The sequence below is a fragment of the Gopherus evgoodei genome, chromosome 5, assembly GCF_007399415.2.
Source record: "Gopherus evgoodei ecotype Sinaloan lineage chromosome 5, rGopEvg1_v1.p, whole genome shotgun sequence".
Lineage (NCBI taxonomy): Eukaryota > Metazoa > Chordata > Testudines > Testudinidae > Gopherus > Gopherus evgoodei.
Genome location: NC_044326.1, coordinates 72,945,736 through 72,963,056, shown reverse-complemented (window position 1 = coordinate 72,963,056; position 17,321 = coordinate 72,945,736). Strand labels below are relative to the sequence as shown.

At 42.8% G+C, this 17,321-nt stretch overlaps 1 protein-coding gene across 1 annotated transcript; it reads right to left on the bottom strand.

Annotated features, from left to right (window-relative positions):
- Positions 1–2,882: 2,882 nt before the first annotated feature.
- LOC115651906 (histone PARylation factor 1) lies at positions 2,883–16,320 on the bottom strand. Its single transcript, XM_030563202.1, is given in 9 exon segments — positions 2,883–3,149; positions 4,531–4,703; positions 5,947–6,014; positions 6,016–6,032; positions 9,589–9,739; positions 13,478–13,576; positions 14,406–14,592; positions 15,442–15,601; positions 16,235–16,320. Coding segments are annotated over 9 exon segments (1,029 nt in total). The 5' UTR covers positions 16,277–16,320; the 3' UTR covers positions 2,883–3,017.
- Between the last annotated feature and the right edge of the window lie 1,001 nt (positions 16,321–17,321).

The following is a 17,321-nucleotide window of genomic DNA, read 5'->3' as shown; positions in this document are numbered from 1 at the left end:
ACACTTGCAGAGGCAATAAAGTTATTGTTGCTTCACATTCATGCATTCTTATTAATTATCACACAAATGGGGGATATCTGCCAAGGTAGCGGAGGAGGAATGGACAAGGCCACACTGCACTTTTAAACTTATTGAATGCCAGCTTTCTGGTGCTTGTGTGGTCCTCTGGGGTGGAGTGGTTGGGTGCCCGAGGCCCCCCCATGTTCTTGGGCATGTGGGTGAGGAGGCTATGGAACTTGGGGAAGAGGGCGGTTTGGTAACCAGGGCTGTAGTGGTGGTCTGTGCTTCTGCTGCCTTTCCTGCAACTCAGCCATATGCTGAGCATATGAGTTTGATCTTCCAGCAGCCTGAGCATTGACTCTTGCTTCTGTCAGCAAGCTGCCACAACCTATCCTCTTCAGCCTCCCACTTACAGATCCCTTACCTCCTGTTTGGTCCATGCTGGAGCTCTTTTGTGATTCCTGGTCACCTCTGCTGATGAGATCTGCGGTCACCTGCACCTTGCCACACCTGGCCAAACAGGAAATGAGATTCAAAAGTTTGTGAGCCTTTTCCTGTCTACCTGGCCAGTGCATCTGAGCTGAGAGTGCTGGCCAGAGCGTCATAATGGAGCACTCTGGGATAGCTCCCAGAGGCCAATACTGTCAAGATTGCATCCACACTACCAAAATTCAACCTGGCAAAGCTGATTTCAGCGCTAATCCCCTCGGAGGTGGAGTAAAGAAATTGAATTTAAAGAGCCCTTTGTGTTGGGGAAAAAAAGAGCTTTGTCATGTGGGTGGGTCCAGGCTTAAATCAAGGTAGTGCTGCTAAATTTGACCTAAAATCTTGGTGTAGACCAGGCCTTACTGATTTCCATATAAATTCTCTCACTTTTAGGAAAGAAGCAGTTACATTCCTAGTGCAGAAAACTCATCTTGCAATCTGAAAGTTGAGCTGCTTTTGCTGACTAGCACATTATCATGGTAGTAAGTAATTTTCTATCAATCAATGCTGTGTAAGCTGCACTGGCTCTTTCTCATGCCCTCATAGCTGCATTGATTTGACACAACTTACCTAATTAGGAGAATTATAATAGGTTTTGGAAAACGAGCTACTTCTTAACTAAAGTTGTAGTGTGGCTTACCATTGACCCCAGCAATGTGTTTGAAATAGAGTTTACTGGTAAATTTGTGCTCTCTCTGTTGCCATTGTCAAATACTGTAGATTCAAACACATAATTCTTGTATTTGTGTTCCTTTTTAAAAGGTTTCAGCTTATTCACAATAGTGGAACCCTACCATATAAGCATCAATTTAGCAGATGAGGTAGAAGTTAGTTCTAATCACAATTGTACACCTGCATACTCAATAAAGTGAGGAGCCACAGAAGTGGCTCTGGTTGCTGGATTGATACTGGTCTCTTGTAGGGGTACTCAGTCCAATTACCTCACATTTGTACTGTTGTAACCATACTGTACATGTACTGTTAGAATGTACACAGCGTTTTGAAAGAAAGGAGTGGGTAGAACTACATATTTCACAGAAGAAAGGGCTGACATTTGATTTGAATATTTGAAGGCCAAGAATGTTCGACATTCAATATTGTAAAAATGTTAAGTGTTAGTTCTAACCGGGGTTCTTGCAATAAATTGTTTGGTGGCCTCAGAGTGTGGCAACCAACTCTTACTTTTTCCACTGACACTTTTTCCTAAAGTTCCAGTAATATGCACATCTATACAGCCAAATCATTGTTATTTATGTAATGTTTTAGGCCTTTTCTTGCAGATTCAATAAAAATCATGCACAGTTATCTCTATTCGTAACTTGACTAACAGCATAGAAATACACTAAAGTGCTTTGCACCTTCTTGTCTTTTTTATTGTCCTTTGCTTTTTTTTGGTAAAAATAATTTATATAACACTTCTGAAGTAAATTTAAAAATGCTTTGACCTAATAGAGTCTAAGTAATAATGAAAAACAGCTGGGTGGCTTGGGTCTGGGGAAGGGAGGCTTGTAGCTCGTTGGAGTGAGGGGCATTCAGGGCTTCTCTAGGCAAGGGGCTCTAGGTACAGGGGATCTCAGGGCTCTGGTTGCTGGGGGGGGGGGCAGGGACGACACACAGGCAGAAGGGGTGGAGGTGGGGGCTAGCCTCCACCAAGAGGGGCTCTGCTTATGTGTCTGCCACTCACCTCCTCAATTCTTGCCCATCTCCTGGGTCCTTCCAGAGCCTGCCACCTGCTGCTTGCCTCCTCCCTCCCCTGCCACAGGTACCCTGGTGCCTGCACTGAGAACTCCCACTTGTGGGTGGTTCACTGCTCACCTCCTCCCTCCCCTGGTTTTAGCCAGACACTCTCCACCTGCATCCTTAATCCTTTGCCAGGCATCCCCCTGATCCGCTTGCAGCCAGCCTTCCCCTGCTGCTGGCTCACCTCCTTGCTCCTCTACCAGCCCCCCCAATCTTTTGTTTCCTCACCTCACCCTCCTTCTTGCAGTTAACCTTGCTCCTTAAGGGTTGTGTGGCCTATGCAAGAGCAACAGCAAGGAAGGGGAGGTGCTGATACTCTTCCCTCCTCCCTGAAACTGCCCTGGCTGCAGGGCAACCCCTAGCTTGCTGTATTTGAGGAAAACTGTTCTAAACCATCACTAACAATTTCTTAAAATGGATGGCTCAACTGTCAGTGCTATTCCTGGATTAATGTCTGACTTGTGCTATTTTATTTTACATTTTTTCTACTCCTGCTATTATGAGATGTGCATTGCATGTAAGGGGGAAATCAGGTTGGACACAGGTACCTTTTTGCTTCCCCTAGCATGACTCAGACTTGAGTGAAGATTAGGATTTGCTGTTCTAACTCTGCCAGAACTAGACATGCTGTTATTTTCTTTGGTACATAAAGAAAGCTAGCCTTGTTTGTTTAAAAAATTTTTATTTACCATACACAAACATTACTTTATATTACTATTGAAAAACCCTTATGCCAAAAACAAAATCACTAATATTTGAAACTTTTATACTTAAGCCCTCTTCTCTTTGGATCATGCTGCTAGTTGGTCCACATTCTCTTCACTTCTGTTAGCTAAATGTGATTCAACAATCTCAGCAAAGAGGTTCCTTCTCAAAAGGTTGTATGCAAGTGGTAACAGCTGACCAACCACCTTGTGAAAATACTGCAAATTATAGGGGGGAAAAGTGAGTGAGCTAGCAGCGTTTGGCTGATAGAACAGCAAACAATCATCTCTTCTTCTGACTGTGAAGACAGGCCCTAATTTATCTTCAAGAGCTCAACCTTATCCTACACAATGAGAAAGCCATTTAGCTTTCTTCTAGATCAGGACTGAATACAAGTTAAGGAACTATGGTTAAGGTTGCTCCTGTCTACCCCCACCCTTGTTCAAAGTGACACTTATGTAAAGCACACAAGGATAATTCAAGTGGCAAAATCCAATCTATGACTTTCCACACTATTGTTCACAAGCATTGTTATTTGTATCCATCCAGTTGTAACTTCACTCTAGTAAAGGGGGTATCCGAGTTTGTACTTAGCACACTTGTTGGTTTGTCACATCTATATTAAGAATAGACGTTTCCCTTTGGCAAGGGCAACACAATTCAACACAGTTTACTCCTGTGGGCATTCTACATATAAAATAACACTACATAATCAAGCTAGTTTTCATTATTTTGAAAAGTTACCAAAATACTTATCAGCAAGTATGTCTAACAATATAGACACAAAAATTCTCCTAGAAGTAGAGACTTAAAGAAATGCCTATGACAACCCAGTTCCTGTTTCTTTGTCCCCTCCCCCCCAGCCCAAGTAGGGGGGCAGGCACCCACAACTCCTCCAGAGCCCAGCTCTGGGGCCTTCTCCTTTCCCAGAAAAACACGGATCCAGAGGAAGAAAGCCTGATCCTTGGTCCCAGGCTTGCACAGTTTCCTGTACGCCATCCTCTCCTCCTCTAAGGGTATACTGGGAACTGCATCTGCCAGAAACCTGCTTTTAGCCCCAGCTCCTCCCCCATCCCCAATTCTGCCCCCAGGCTCCTCTTGAGCCAACTGTGCTGTAATGGACGGGCAGGGGCAGGAGGCAGACAAATTCTATTACTGGTAAGGGATGGGTGTGGCACACAAAATTTGGGCACCACTGCCTTAGTGCTAGGGAAAAAAAAAAGTCAATACCAATTTTGATAATAGTGGGCTAGATTTACAAAAGGTGCCTAAAGATGTAGGTGCTTTTGTAAATCCTAGCCATCTGCATTTTTAGGTGCCTAACTGCACAATGACTATATATATTGCCAAGTCACATGTACTACATTTGCTAAATTAGTGATATTGGAAAGCAAGAACACTGTCAAACAACTTTAAACACCAGATGGTCTCATTGAGTATGAATAAGCCATAAAGCAACTACAAACTGAGGGCCTATTGTATCTTCTGTAAAATAGCAAATGTCGTCGTCAACTTGGTTTTTTGGTAAGAATAAAGCCCCCAAATTAAGTTGTGTTCTACCCCAAACCGCAACTTTTAAGTGTACGTTTTAATACTTACATGCGAGCCGTAGCAAAAGAGGTCCATTCCCAGTTCATACCCCATTCCATAATCACATTCATCATTAGCAAACTGAACAAAAGTGATCATTTCCTGAATGGGTGCAAAGGCTTTCAGTCTCTCATCATCGCTAGGAGCATCCACAATGGCCTTACAAATTCTTTTAAGATTAGCTGTAATTATAAATGAAGAAAAGTACATTCCACACTGATGCAATGAATGAGTTCACATTTTAAATAAACATCTGAATTAGGTATGTACCAACTTCGGCCATAGAAAGCACAATGATCTTTTTCACTCAAGCAGCACAATGAATCCTAAAATATGGGGTATAGGGAAAAAAAAGTCTGGTTTTGGATTTGTGGGTGGAAACAGTTGAGAGTTTACTTGCTCTGGAGCAGGGGTACTTCAGGTTGTTCTCAGAAGTTAGAGCAATACTGCAAGGTGCTGCCTCCTGAAGATTCAGTATACATGCTGAGTGAAATCTTGTGTCATAAAGAAGTCTTATGGCACTTAAACCTGCTCTTGTTTATTAGTCAGATGAAAATTAAATGGTTTCCTCAGCAGGGCTGGCTCTAGCTTTTTTGCCATCCCAAGCAAAAACCTGTGGCACGGCCGGAGAGCAAAGCAGGGAGGAAAAAACAAAACAACAACAACAAAAAAAAAACAAAAAACCTAACCACCAACTTGCGGGGCGGCTGGAGCCTGGGTGCAGGGAGACTCCCTGTGCTGCAGACATGCCCCAGCAGCGGGGGGAGGGATGGAGGAGAAAGAGAAGGGGACAGCCAGGCTTCAGCAGGGCGCTCGCCTCGTGGCCCCAACAGCACGCCGCCTGCCGGAAGGGCTCTGCGCTGCTTCGGTCGGCGGGCAGGGAAGGACGCGGGTTGCCCTGCTGGGCTTGCTACAGACCTGGCACTGGCTAGGGCAGACGGAAGCGCACAGCCCGCCCCCAGGAGGGCACTCCTCCTCCCTGCCGCTGCCCCCTACAGGGCAGTTGGATCAGCAAACAAACAAAAAACGCAGCCATGCCGCCCCTAGGATTGGGCGGAATGCCGCCCGTGAATCTGCAGCTGGTGCCTGGAGCCAGCCCTGTTCCTTAGCAATTACATTATGATGCAGTCAGCTTCAATTGCTTGTTTCAGGATAGTTTTCAGTATTTCACTGGACTGTGGTTTTCATCCAATTAAAACAAAATGTTGATTCAAACCAAAAATTAACACTTGAATATGTATGACAATAAAAGATCAGCTGTTTCTGTTCCCCACAATATTGTTAATACTCTTACCTAGTATAAATGCAGGCTAGATATTTGCATCAGCCAGCAGAAGTGTTTGTGTGCAACTTGACAAACAGAAGAAGGGTCTGAACAAGGGTGCTTTTACTTAAAAACAAATTAAAAAAAACCAAACAGTTTACCATTTGTTTCAGGGAGTTCTCTGTACCCAACATCATTTTTATCTACAGGCACAACCAGACCGCTCCATGAATGTCTTAGTCACTACCTGAATAAAGGAAAGAAAATGGTACATCGCAGTAAGATCAAAGTAACATCAGCTACATAAAAGATGCCACCTTGCTCAAGCTATACCATTGGCACATCACCTCCAATGGTCAACCAGAAGATAAACTAACTTTGGGTCCTGAAGCCTGAATCTCCAGACACTATGTCACACAGTGTTCACTCTTGCCTCCGAATCAAATAGGTACACCCCCTGCAGCATTTTACAGCTACCCAACTGTAAACCCTACAGTGATGGAACATTCTAATTGGTGGACTGGGTGCGGGGGGAGCAGAGAGTGATTCTTACAATCGCCGAAGGAAGGCAATGCTAATCTAAATGCATGCTACAATAATTTGTTGCATAGTCTGTCAAAAGGAACAAGACACACTGCTACTGGCTCTTATCCCCTTATAGGCATTTTCAGTTTGTTAAAAGAAAAGACCACTTGGTCTATGTATGTATGTGTTGATAAGTTTTTTCCAGTATCTCAATTTACTCTATTACCCCTGTTTCTTGATTGTGCCCCTAGCTCTTAAACCTTTATTAGGTGAGGAGGGGGGCTGTCAGGAGAAAGACTGAGTAGTACTGACTTTATGAAGCCTATCTTTGCGAGGGGGCAGTAGGGTGAGACGAGAGGGGTGGGGGGAATTTGGGACGTGCAGGGCTGCGACGGCCAGAGAAAGAGGCGACTTTCCCCAGCTCCAGGGCTGCAGCTGCCAAGGAGAGACATGGTCCTCCTCCATCTCAGTTCTGTGGCTGCTGTGGCGGGGGAGAGACCCCCCTCCTTTCCAGCCTCAGCTCAGGGGCTACCATGGCAAGGGAGAGACATCTCCCCGCTTTCTCAGCCCCAGCTTAGGGGCTGCGGCACATCTATCGCATTAGAAAGGTAAGACAACTGATATTAAAAACTATGAGCTGTGTATTTTGGTCTACAAATAAAAAACAAACATTATTGAGGTTTCTTTTTGTTGTTGTTTTTAATATAATGCCTTAGCTAAAGCGCTTTACAATAGTTGGCTAATTGGTACAAACAACATTTGGAAGATTAAGTGGTCCGTTGAGACCCTCAGCAATTTACAAGTGGTCCACGAAAAAGAGTTTGAGACCCACTGCTCTAAGGGAAGAATATCTGACCCTGGGTAAACAGAGATGGGTACTTCATGCTATTTCAGAAAGCTTTGCAAGTTCTTCAGGTAATACCACCACTTGTTTTGTAGGTTCTCTCCTAACTACAATGTATCCAATTTGACCTTTTTTCTACAGCTGTGGGTGAGTATCAGTTACCTCCTCAACATGTACAAACATCCTGACTCCCTTGCTTTTTCTTTTCAGTGTGCTCTTTAGCTCAGTTTAGAACTTCTCTCCATTAGACTAGAAGCAAGAAACCACGCTGTTTTACATCATTCCACATTTGCATTGCTATACAGTGCTGACTCAGTCTAAATAATCAAAATTCATGTTCATTTTTCTTCATTTGGTCTGCATCTACTTCTAGTGTCTTTTGCAAACTTGAAGTCTCACTTGCAGTATCCTCAAATTACTATTACCCTCTTGGTCCAAAAACTGACCCATCAGGTATGCTAATTTCAGCTTGTTTCCAGCCTGAAGAGTTTTTAATCTCTACCTAATTTCTGCCCCTAAACATCCCTTAGTCAAACTGACTTTTCCAAGTATTCTCGCAGCATGTGCCTTAAGGCAGTCTACCTCAAAATTAAGAGCAGTCTAAGAATTCCTTGTTAAACAATAGAGGTCATTTGACTTTGTCTAAAAGTTAAGGGACTGCTGACCAGTGGCTTTATAGCGTTCACCTATTTTCTCTTTTTTTTTTCTTTTTTCCTCTCTCCAGTCAAACACACTGGTGGATATACTTTCTATTTCAAGTTTACACATGTAAAAGACATGGTTTTATATTTGGTTCATCTGTAGTACCTGAAAAATTGGTCAAATTTGAGATTATCCCTTCCCCCATACAGATAGCAGGTATTCAGTTAGAAGTTCTCTACTCATGTTAGTAGCTCTTCATCATTGGCCTATTGAAGATATACATATTAAAAATTGCTGTTGTACTTCAGTAATTCTACACTTTACTTCCTTAGTGCAACCTTCAGTAATTGCCAGTTAAAAGTTAATGTTTGCTTTTAAAAATGGCAAGTTTAATTGACAGAGGAACTGCACAAGGAGGTGCTAGTGGCTGTTTAAGCAGCAGGTACTCTCTCAAAGGGACATTAGTATTGTTTCCCAACACTGGAAGATTATATAGCTCTTAAAAAACAACAAAAAAAGGTGGGCAGTTGGCTGGCTTACTTAGATGGGTCAGATCCTGCCATCCAGTAGACATCAGATGAAGAATGACCTCAGCACTACTCCTCCTTCAGCTAGTGGTAGATTGCACAGGGAATTTGGGTTTGTTTTTTGGTAGTATGGAGTTGGAACATGTAACAGGCTGGCTTGTCTTTGGGCTGGAAAGCCTGGGACTAAACCAGCGCTGATTACATGAGTAGAGCTCTGCGTGAATACAAATTCGTATCTGCATCCAATTCACAAACATGGTCCACAGGGATAAAGTGATATTTGCAGGGCTCTAAAGATGAGGCTTATCTGAGAGGAATCAGATGATTCCAACTTAAAATGCAGCAGGAAGTACGTGTGGATTGAGAGGAGCTGATACTGCCAGATGCAACAGGCATGACAGTGAGCTGGGGAATGCTCAGAAGCCTGACAAAGCCTGTTGCTGGCTGAAGAAGCAGCTGCAGAGAGTAAGACTGGCTCCTGCAGAGAAATTGAACTGTAAGTCAGCTCTAGGAAACAGCTGGGAACCCCCTTAACTAAGAGGAGAGAGACACTGACCTGGAGTTGTGGCCTGAAGGGCCAGTGTGTACTGGAGGAACTGAATAAAACATTCCCCAGCTGGGATCCAGTTTAATCTTTGGACTGTGTAAAATTTAAGGCACCCTGTGAAGTAGAAAACTGGAGTGGGGGAGCTGCAGTAGCACTCCTGGCCAGGACAGGGTGCTAAGGAGGCAGTAAGCAGCCCCCATGATACAGAGAGATTTCCTGCAAAACTACATGGCATAACATTTCACAGGAAAGGTTGCCATCTATGCAGCCCATCTAGAATAAAATCAATCAATCAATCATTGAGCTAGGACTCAGTGACCAAACCAGCCATACAGGAATGCTAGAGCTCTCCTCCAAAATAAGTGTATACCAAACAACCATTTTAGAATAATGGTGACATCATATGATGTCGACAAGAGGACATTTACATGCTGTCATAGCAATCTGGTAGCAGTGAGCCACTATGTGTAGTATTAGAAGTGGATTGAGTTGATATCCTGTACTCTTGAAAACTGCAGCCAACAGCCTCCACCTTTCAGGCACAGGAAGGAACAAGGGGAGCAACTCTTCAGACTTTTTAGACAATATCACCCCTTAGTCAATGCTGTGGAGATTGTGTCTTAGCTGAAGAGGAGAGAAAGCTAAAGTGAATTAGTTTAAGGAGAGCCACTTTTCTACCTAGTTGGTCAGAAAGAAGAAGAAGAAAAAAAAGCCATACTTTCTTATCTCTTTGTTTCATCTTCATGGTTTTCTGTTCCAGCGAATAACCCAATTCTTTTGCTGTTCTTGTAAGGTTTTCATTTATGTCTTTCAAAATACCATTTTTCTTTTTATCTGTCACTTCCTTAAGCTTTTTTGACAAAAACAATCTGAAACAAAGGAAGACTCATTACACAGCAGGTCACCTGTCTCAGGATCTAGATTTTTTTTTTTTCCCATAAGTAGTCCCCTAATCTCTTAATCAAAAAATTTGCTAATCAAAGATTGTGTATGTGTATAACCATTTCATACAAAAAAAGATAGCATGTTAAAGCTATAAGGTTACATTCAAGCACTCAAAAATTCGGAAATGCTAGAATTAAGTTTGCCTGTATAGCCTTGTGCACATATATTATGATGCAGTCTTCAGTTACATGCTCATACTATTTCTACAGGACCTGTTCCTATATGTGCATGGCCGGAGAGTGCACATCAACTGAGGCACCTGTGAATTTTAATTGTAATCATTCAGTGAGTGGCTTCATGCCTTATTTGCTACATATCATCCAAACCCTGACTGGAATACAAAGTTATTCATTTTCTTCTGGTCTTTTCTATGATGCTTATCACTGGCTCAGAGTGCCTCACACACTAACTTTTTTTTCCTCTCCCAGAGGTGTTGACACCCCTGGCAGTTTTGAGTGCTCCTGAAAATGAGGCCCTAAGTGTCTCAGGCTGATTATCCAGAAAATGAAGAACACACAACTGGTGTGTAACCTGACAAAATTTTTATTTAAGTGACTTGCTCATCATATGAAGTTGATGGCAGATGCAAGGCCAGAACTGAATTTTCTTATGCTGCATTCACCAGCCTTAGCCGCCATCATGCATTGCCACCAAGGTTTGAACCATGGATGTTCAAGACAGACTTCTATCTACCACTTAAGTTATGGGACTTTATTAGCTGACAGCTGGAGAAGGCTATTTTCTAGGAAGAACATGCATGACAATGAAACAGTGGGTTATTTTTGCATAAATAGTTTCATTAAAAATAAATCATAATGAAGGACAAAAGACAGGAGACTGAGAGGCAATACATTTAAATGGATAGAATCTGGGTCCGCCATAGTAGAGAACTGGATTCTCGTTTCAGATTATGTAACCCTCTGTGAGGTATAAGGTGTTGATATTAACAAAAGTTGCAACAGATGAAGACTTAACACCAGTAACAGAAATGAGTCTAGCATCCATGCTAGCTGAGAACCAGGACATTTGTCTCTCTTTGAGAGGTCTCATTTAGCTCTGAGCAGCTAAGGGGCCCTGTTCCATCCGGTAACCCAATGGACTAAGGTAATGTGGGCAGAGAAGCCTCACCTCTCTTCCCACTCCACCGATGCAGTTGCTTTGGCAGCAGCTGGCTGAGTCTCTGCATTGGAGAGTTCCTACTGCAGTATATGCTACTGCCAAAGTAGCCACCCAGCCTTAAATCATTTAGGGGTTTTGGTATGCTGCTAAAATTAAACAGTAACAATGTAAGACATAGCACAGAAATGGAGATTTTCTGCAACAGTCTGTCAGCCAGATCTGAACAGTAATTCATGGCATTGTCCCCTGCCAAAGACAGGAGCCCTGCTGCAAAAGGTCACAAGACCATTTAACAGAAAAAAAGTGTTAGGCAACAAAACAGAGATCACTGCTGGCTTTCCCTATAACATTTTAACCATTATTGTCCCTGTGTGTTGCTTCAAGTATGTTATTTCATTTAAATTATATAAAAATATAAGTTCAAGGCTCAAGGAACCTCCAGATCACCTAGTCTGACCTCCTGTATATAAAACAGGTGGCTACCACCACCTAGCCCCTGCACAATAAACCCGCAAGAACTGAAGTATTACAGCTCACAGGAGACTAACCTACCATGTGTCACAGGGAGAGACAAAGAGGAACCGGGATGCACCAATGCCTGAGGCCCCTGCAATGGCAGGGAATTGGTTAAGTGAGATATACCCAGATAATTCTGTCACGTGACCCACACTCCATTGGAAGGCGGGGGAAAAAACCCAAGGCTACTGCCAATCTGGTTCCTTCCTAAACCCCACATAGGGAAATCAGACTCTGAGCATGTGAGCAAGACCCAGTCAGACATGCATGAGAAAAAAAAAAAAAAAAAAAAAAAAAAAAAAAAAAAAGATTGGTTCTACTTCAGAGCACTGCTACACTCCATTCAGTGTCCCATTTCCAGCTATGGCCATCTCTGATGTGGTGACCTAACAAAGTTTCTTCCTTTTCAGAGAGAAAATATACTGGCAGCATTTCTAACTCACTCCATGAGCACAGGTATCAGCAAAGAGGCTTCCTGTGAGAAAAATTATTATAGGTGGCTGAAAGGGTGTCCTGTTTTCTTCAAGCCATGTTATATTATTTTAATCCACAGGAAAGAAAAATATAAAAAAAAGACAGGTATCTACAGAAGTATAAAATTTAAGATTTTTAAATTAAAGATATATTTTCAGGATGCTTTACACTCTGCTCTCTAAAAAAAAAGAGTGGCTATTATTTTTAAGCATTATTCATTAATAAGTCATGGTGTTTAACATCTGGAATAAATGGTGCCATTAAAAAGGTATTTAAAGTTAATGAGCTTGAGTAAACAAGTCATCATTCAATTAAGCGAAAATAGAACAATGCACAAATAAAATCACACTGCAATAATAGTTTACAGCTAAAGAACTCAACACAGTGTAATCAGTTAGAAACTGACTAACAAGAACATGGATGTCTGAAACATATCAGAAGGGAAGACCATGACTAAGCTGTTTATAGTCCAAACATAGTATATTTGAAAAACTAAAGGCAACCTCAAAGGCTCAGAGCTCTGAAGCAAAGTAAGCTCCTACCCCAAGAGTGGGAACCTACCAAGACTTTGGAGGAAGGACACACCTGTGTGGCCAGAACACAATATACATTTTTATTTTAATACATCCCTGTCCAACCATCTGTTGCGTAAACTAAGTGTTCTGTTTAGGTGTCTGAGGAACAGTGTCCTTTCAGTACACACCTATACTTCTTGGTGATGTGCACCACTCCCTATAAAGCTTTAAGTTTTAATTTTACCTAGTTTCCCCTCACTTTGATTTCAGGAAGGTCAAAAGATATCTACAGTTCCATCTCATGGATATCATGCTAGAGCAATTCAAACTTTGTGGATCTCCTATGAATTGCAAAAGAAAGCTATCCTGTCCCAGCTTAGTAGTGACAGTTTTTATTTGTTAGTTATGTTTTAGAATGACAAATGTCCTTGCCAACATGTAAAAGTCAATTGTATAAGGTAGAGATGGACACTCTTGGTTTAGTAAAATGTTCTGCATATGAATTCTTTTCACCATTGTGTTTCATCCCCCTTCAAAAGTTCATTTCAAAATGCAACCTGCAATCTTTTTTTAAAGTCATGGCTTCTGTTAATACCTCTATCATCATTTTCTGCTGAAAAGCTCTATTCCTACAGACACACACAATGGACTTTATAAAGAAAAGCAACTCTGGTTATTTTAGTACAACCACAAAGTTCAAGACTGATCAGCCAATTTACTCTGTGTCTAGTAATCTTATGAAAGGTATCTGTATTTGTAGAGGTTTCTCTAATATTATTTTCAAAGTCAAAAACCTACACAGGTGTGTGAATCAGTGAGAGATAGAAGAACAGTGCCAGCTGCCACAACTCACCAACCTTCAAAAGCAGAGGAAGATTAAAATACTGACCCTTTCCAAATCATCAAAAATTGGAAGGAGGAGGGAAAATGAGGAGAGAGTTGAAATAGTCAATCAGAAATGTACTTAAACAAGTAAGGTATTTCATATTCATACTTTTTTGTAGCTTAGAGGAAGGAAACAGAAGTTGTAAACCTTACTTGACTGCAGCAAATACATTGTCACCAATTTGAGAAATTACACAGTTTTTCTTTGCTTTGTTTGCACCAACCCATGCTGGAAGTTCATCTGGCACATCCCTATAAAACAAAATGTATACAAACAGTAGGGTTCTTCTCTTTAAAGTGAAGTTAGCATGCACAAGAGATGCTGAATGGAGCACTGGAGCCTGAAGTCTTACATTTATCACTGGACAGTTAAAATGTAATCTTCCCTTACTTCCATGGGCCTTTCTAGGCACCCCCCCCCCACCCACTTCAGTCTCCAATCCTTTGCCTCTCAGAGAATGCCAGTTAGAATAATAATTCTTCACTACAAACAGCAGAGACCACCAAGAGCTTAAATTCAGTATTGAATCACACTAGATTCACATGCACAACTTTAAGTATTTGAATACAGAATAATTATACCAGAGCCACTTCTTTAGCTGGAGCAGCAAAGAGATCTTGACAAGAAGTGGCTCTGTACAGAAGAAATAAGGCAGAAGCATATATTTCCATTGTTGCCAGGTACACTCAAGTATGGAAAATGAAAAAAAAAAAAAAAAAAAAAAAAAAACCACACACAGTTCTCATCTCCATTGTCTAACCCCAGCAGCAGATAACCATTTGCTCCAGGACATCATGGCAGTAGTTAAAAACATCATTACAATTAAAACAGGGTTTGTTTAGTTTGTAAGATAGTCTTTAACTCTCATCACCAGTCCTTCCAATACATTTTGTCCTATAATGTTAGCTACTAAAAATGACAACTGATGTGTCATCTATCTGATGGAAGGAGGTAATAAGTAGAGGTTCTATCATTTGGCAATGGCGCACAGTTCTTACATTACACACATCAATGGAAATGGAGAAAAAAAAAAAGACAATACACCTTGATTATATAAGGACCATACATAAAATGCAATACCTGAAATATCCCATGTGATACTGAGTTTTGCTATCCCCAGCAATTATAGTCTGAAATTCAGGAGGGTCATAAAAAAACCTCCAGTGAAGGTTGAAGTTCAGATTTGCTGATTTTGTTTTTTTATGTTTTCCAGCAAGAATATCATATGGTCCAACTAGCTGAAGTCCAATACTTGATAGGAGTGCTTCTGCAAAACAAAATTATTAACTGTCTGACATTTCTGCCTGCATGCAGGAAGCAAGATCTCAGCCATAAGGCATTTCCATGTCCAAATGGAAAGGTAACATGAACAAAACTGAAGCTGTGCTTATTATAGCACATTTCAAATTCACATTGCTTAGGTATCACACAGCAAGTCTAAAAGCCAAATAATCAGACTTCAAAATCATTCTCCCTCATGCTAGATACTCTAACCTGTGCATTTAAAGCTTTTAGCACTCAGATTCAGATACCTTTCCTTTCACAAAGATATGTTGCCCTAATACTTGTTTTACAAAAATAACCTGTTTTTATTTGCCTCTACCAATCTCCGATTTATTTTAAGCTGTTGTTTCCAGACCAAAACATCTAGAAACAGTCTGTTTTAGGAGACAGATTTTCCCCCATGCCCAAACATCCCCTAGCCAACCTGAAAAAAAAAATATTTATGAGAAGGCTGCATGTCTGAAAGCTAATAAGTAAATCCTAAACATTAAAAATAAATTTACTCATTCTTTTCAAGGTCAGATTATTAAGAGTGTTCCTGAATTAATCTTAACTTCTTCACTCTCAAATAGGTAAGTTTCTTAACAATCGAAGTGGACAAAGGCATGAGAACACACAACTTTAAATAGAGATGTGTTCCCTAGTCTGATATACCTTTTGCCCAGCCTAAAGTTATACCAAAGTTGGAGAAACGCTAGCCTGTCTCTGAACTGGAAAAATAATTCCAATAGTTTCCCATTTGCCTGTGTCACTAAACTGCCTTCAGATCGCTTTTGAAAAAACTCAAGTTAAGCCATTCAGCATGCAGAAGTCCTCTTTTTTTAGAACCCACCACTTGGCCCGTCAGGCTTTAGCTCCTCACAGAACTTCCAGAACTGATAAAAGTCTTCAGGCATCCTGAGCCGATAGCAACTTTCCACTTCTTGACGCAGCTGATCAGGAACATCTGCCTGGTTGGACCGTCTCTTCTTGACTTCTTTAGTGTTTTCACACTGCAAGTAAACAGCAACGAAATGCACACACGTTAACCCGGCCGGTGTGTGTGTGTGTGTGTGTGTGTGTGTGTGTGTGTGTGTGTGTGTGTGTGTGTGTGTGTGTGTGTGTGTGTGTGTGTGTGTGTGTGTGTGTGTGTGTGTGTGTGTGTGTGTGTGTGTGTGTGTGTGAACAGGACTCCAGGAATTCGGAGCGTAGGAGAGTGAGTTCTTTGGGGATTACAAAGGAGCGGTAGGAATTTCACAGGCTGAATTTGACAGGTTTTAGATTGGGTGCAAGGTTCCAGACGCATGCAGAGGGGCTCAAGGCCACGCTGACGGGAGGACTTGCAGAAGTAGGTCTAACGGACTCGTCCCACCTCTGCAACTCCTAACAGCCGAGGGGCGCGGGAGACCCTGGGAACTCCGGTCAGCCCTTAGCGACGAGGGCAGCAGGCGCGCGGCCGCCTGGCACAGCCTGGCCTTGCACATCAGCCCGCCCCGCCGGCGGCACCGAGACCTGCTCCGAGCAGCCTCGTCTGCGGCCCGGCCGGTGACAGCAGCCGCCTCCTCGCGGCGCCCGAGGGCCGCTCTCCCTGGGCGGTGCCCGCGGAGCAGGCGCGGCTCCCAGCCGCCGCCGCCCGCGGCCGGTACCTGCTCCCCGGCGCGGGCTCTCCGCTTCCCGCCTCCTGTCATGTTTCTGCCGGCAGCGCCCCGCCCCGCCCCGCCCCGCGGGCACTTCCGGGGGCATGACCGGCGGACGTCACCGCGTCAGAGCGCGAGAGCACCGCCGCTTTCCTGCAGGGTGCGGGAGAGCCGGGCCCTGCCTCCGCTCTCCGCCAGGCGGCGCTGGGGGGTTCAGGGCGGAGGCTGGGCTTGATTATCGCTCACGGTCCCGTCCAGCCCGACAGCTGTAGGGGCTAAGAGCCCCGCTACCTCGGCTCAGGGCTGAAAACATTATTTCTTTAGTAGTTTTGATTTTCCACCTAGAATTTAATTTAGTTGCACCCCCCTCCCGCCCCTGTTCTTATGTTACAGGCCAGGGCCAGATCTACAGTACTTCTATCATGTCACCTCTTATTGCACTTTCAAATGAAAAGATTGAGATTATTTACATTCAAATGTGCTCACCGCACTTCTCTGAATCCCTCTAATTCTGCCTGGCTACTTTTTGGAAAACGTGTACCTGCTTTGCGCCTTCCTGAGTTGTGCTGTGGTTAGCTTACACGTGGCCCACCATCTGTCCTATACCTTTTAGAATGTATTTTCCTACCATAGTGGAAGCTGAGAGATCTTAGTTCCACAGAAGTCAGAAAATTCAAAGTTTTTGTCTTCGCTAAAGCCCTCTGCTGTTAGCTATTTCCTCTGTTTTTGTTCTGGTAGTTGCACAAGATGTAAGGCACAAGTGCTTTTTTAATTTGCAAATGGATAACACTTAGACAATGGGGACAATGACTCCATGGAAAGCATTTTAAGACTTGCCACTTGTATGGCTTGTTTTGCTTAAGTGAGAAATTAAGGATACAGAGCATGTCCTGGCTGAGCAAGGAATAGAATCCTCCACCTCCTGCATCCAAGGCCAGGCCCACATTCACTGTACCATACTGCCTCCTTATAAAGGGGAAAAAAAAGTAGAAAAGTACAATTCCTATGCATTACTGTCATAACATATTCCCAGATTTGGACCTTAGCATCCAAAATATGAGTGTTAGCATGAAAACCTCCAAGCTTAGTTACCAGC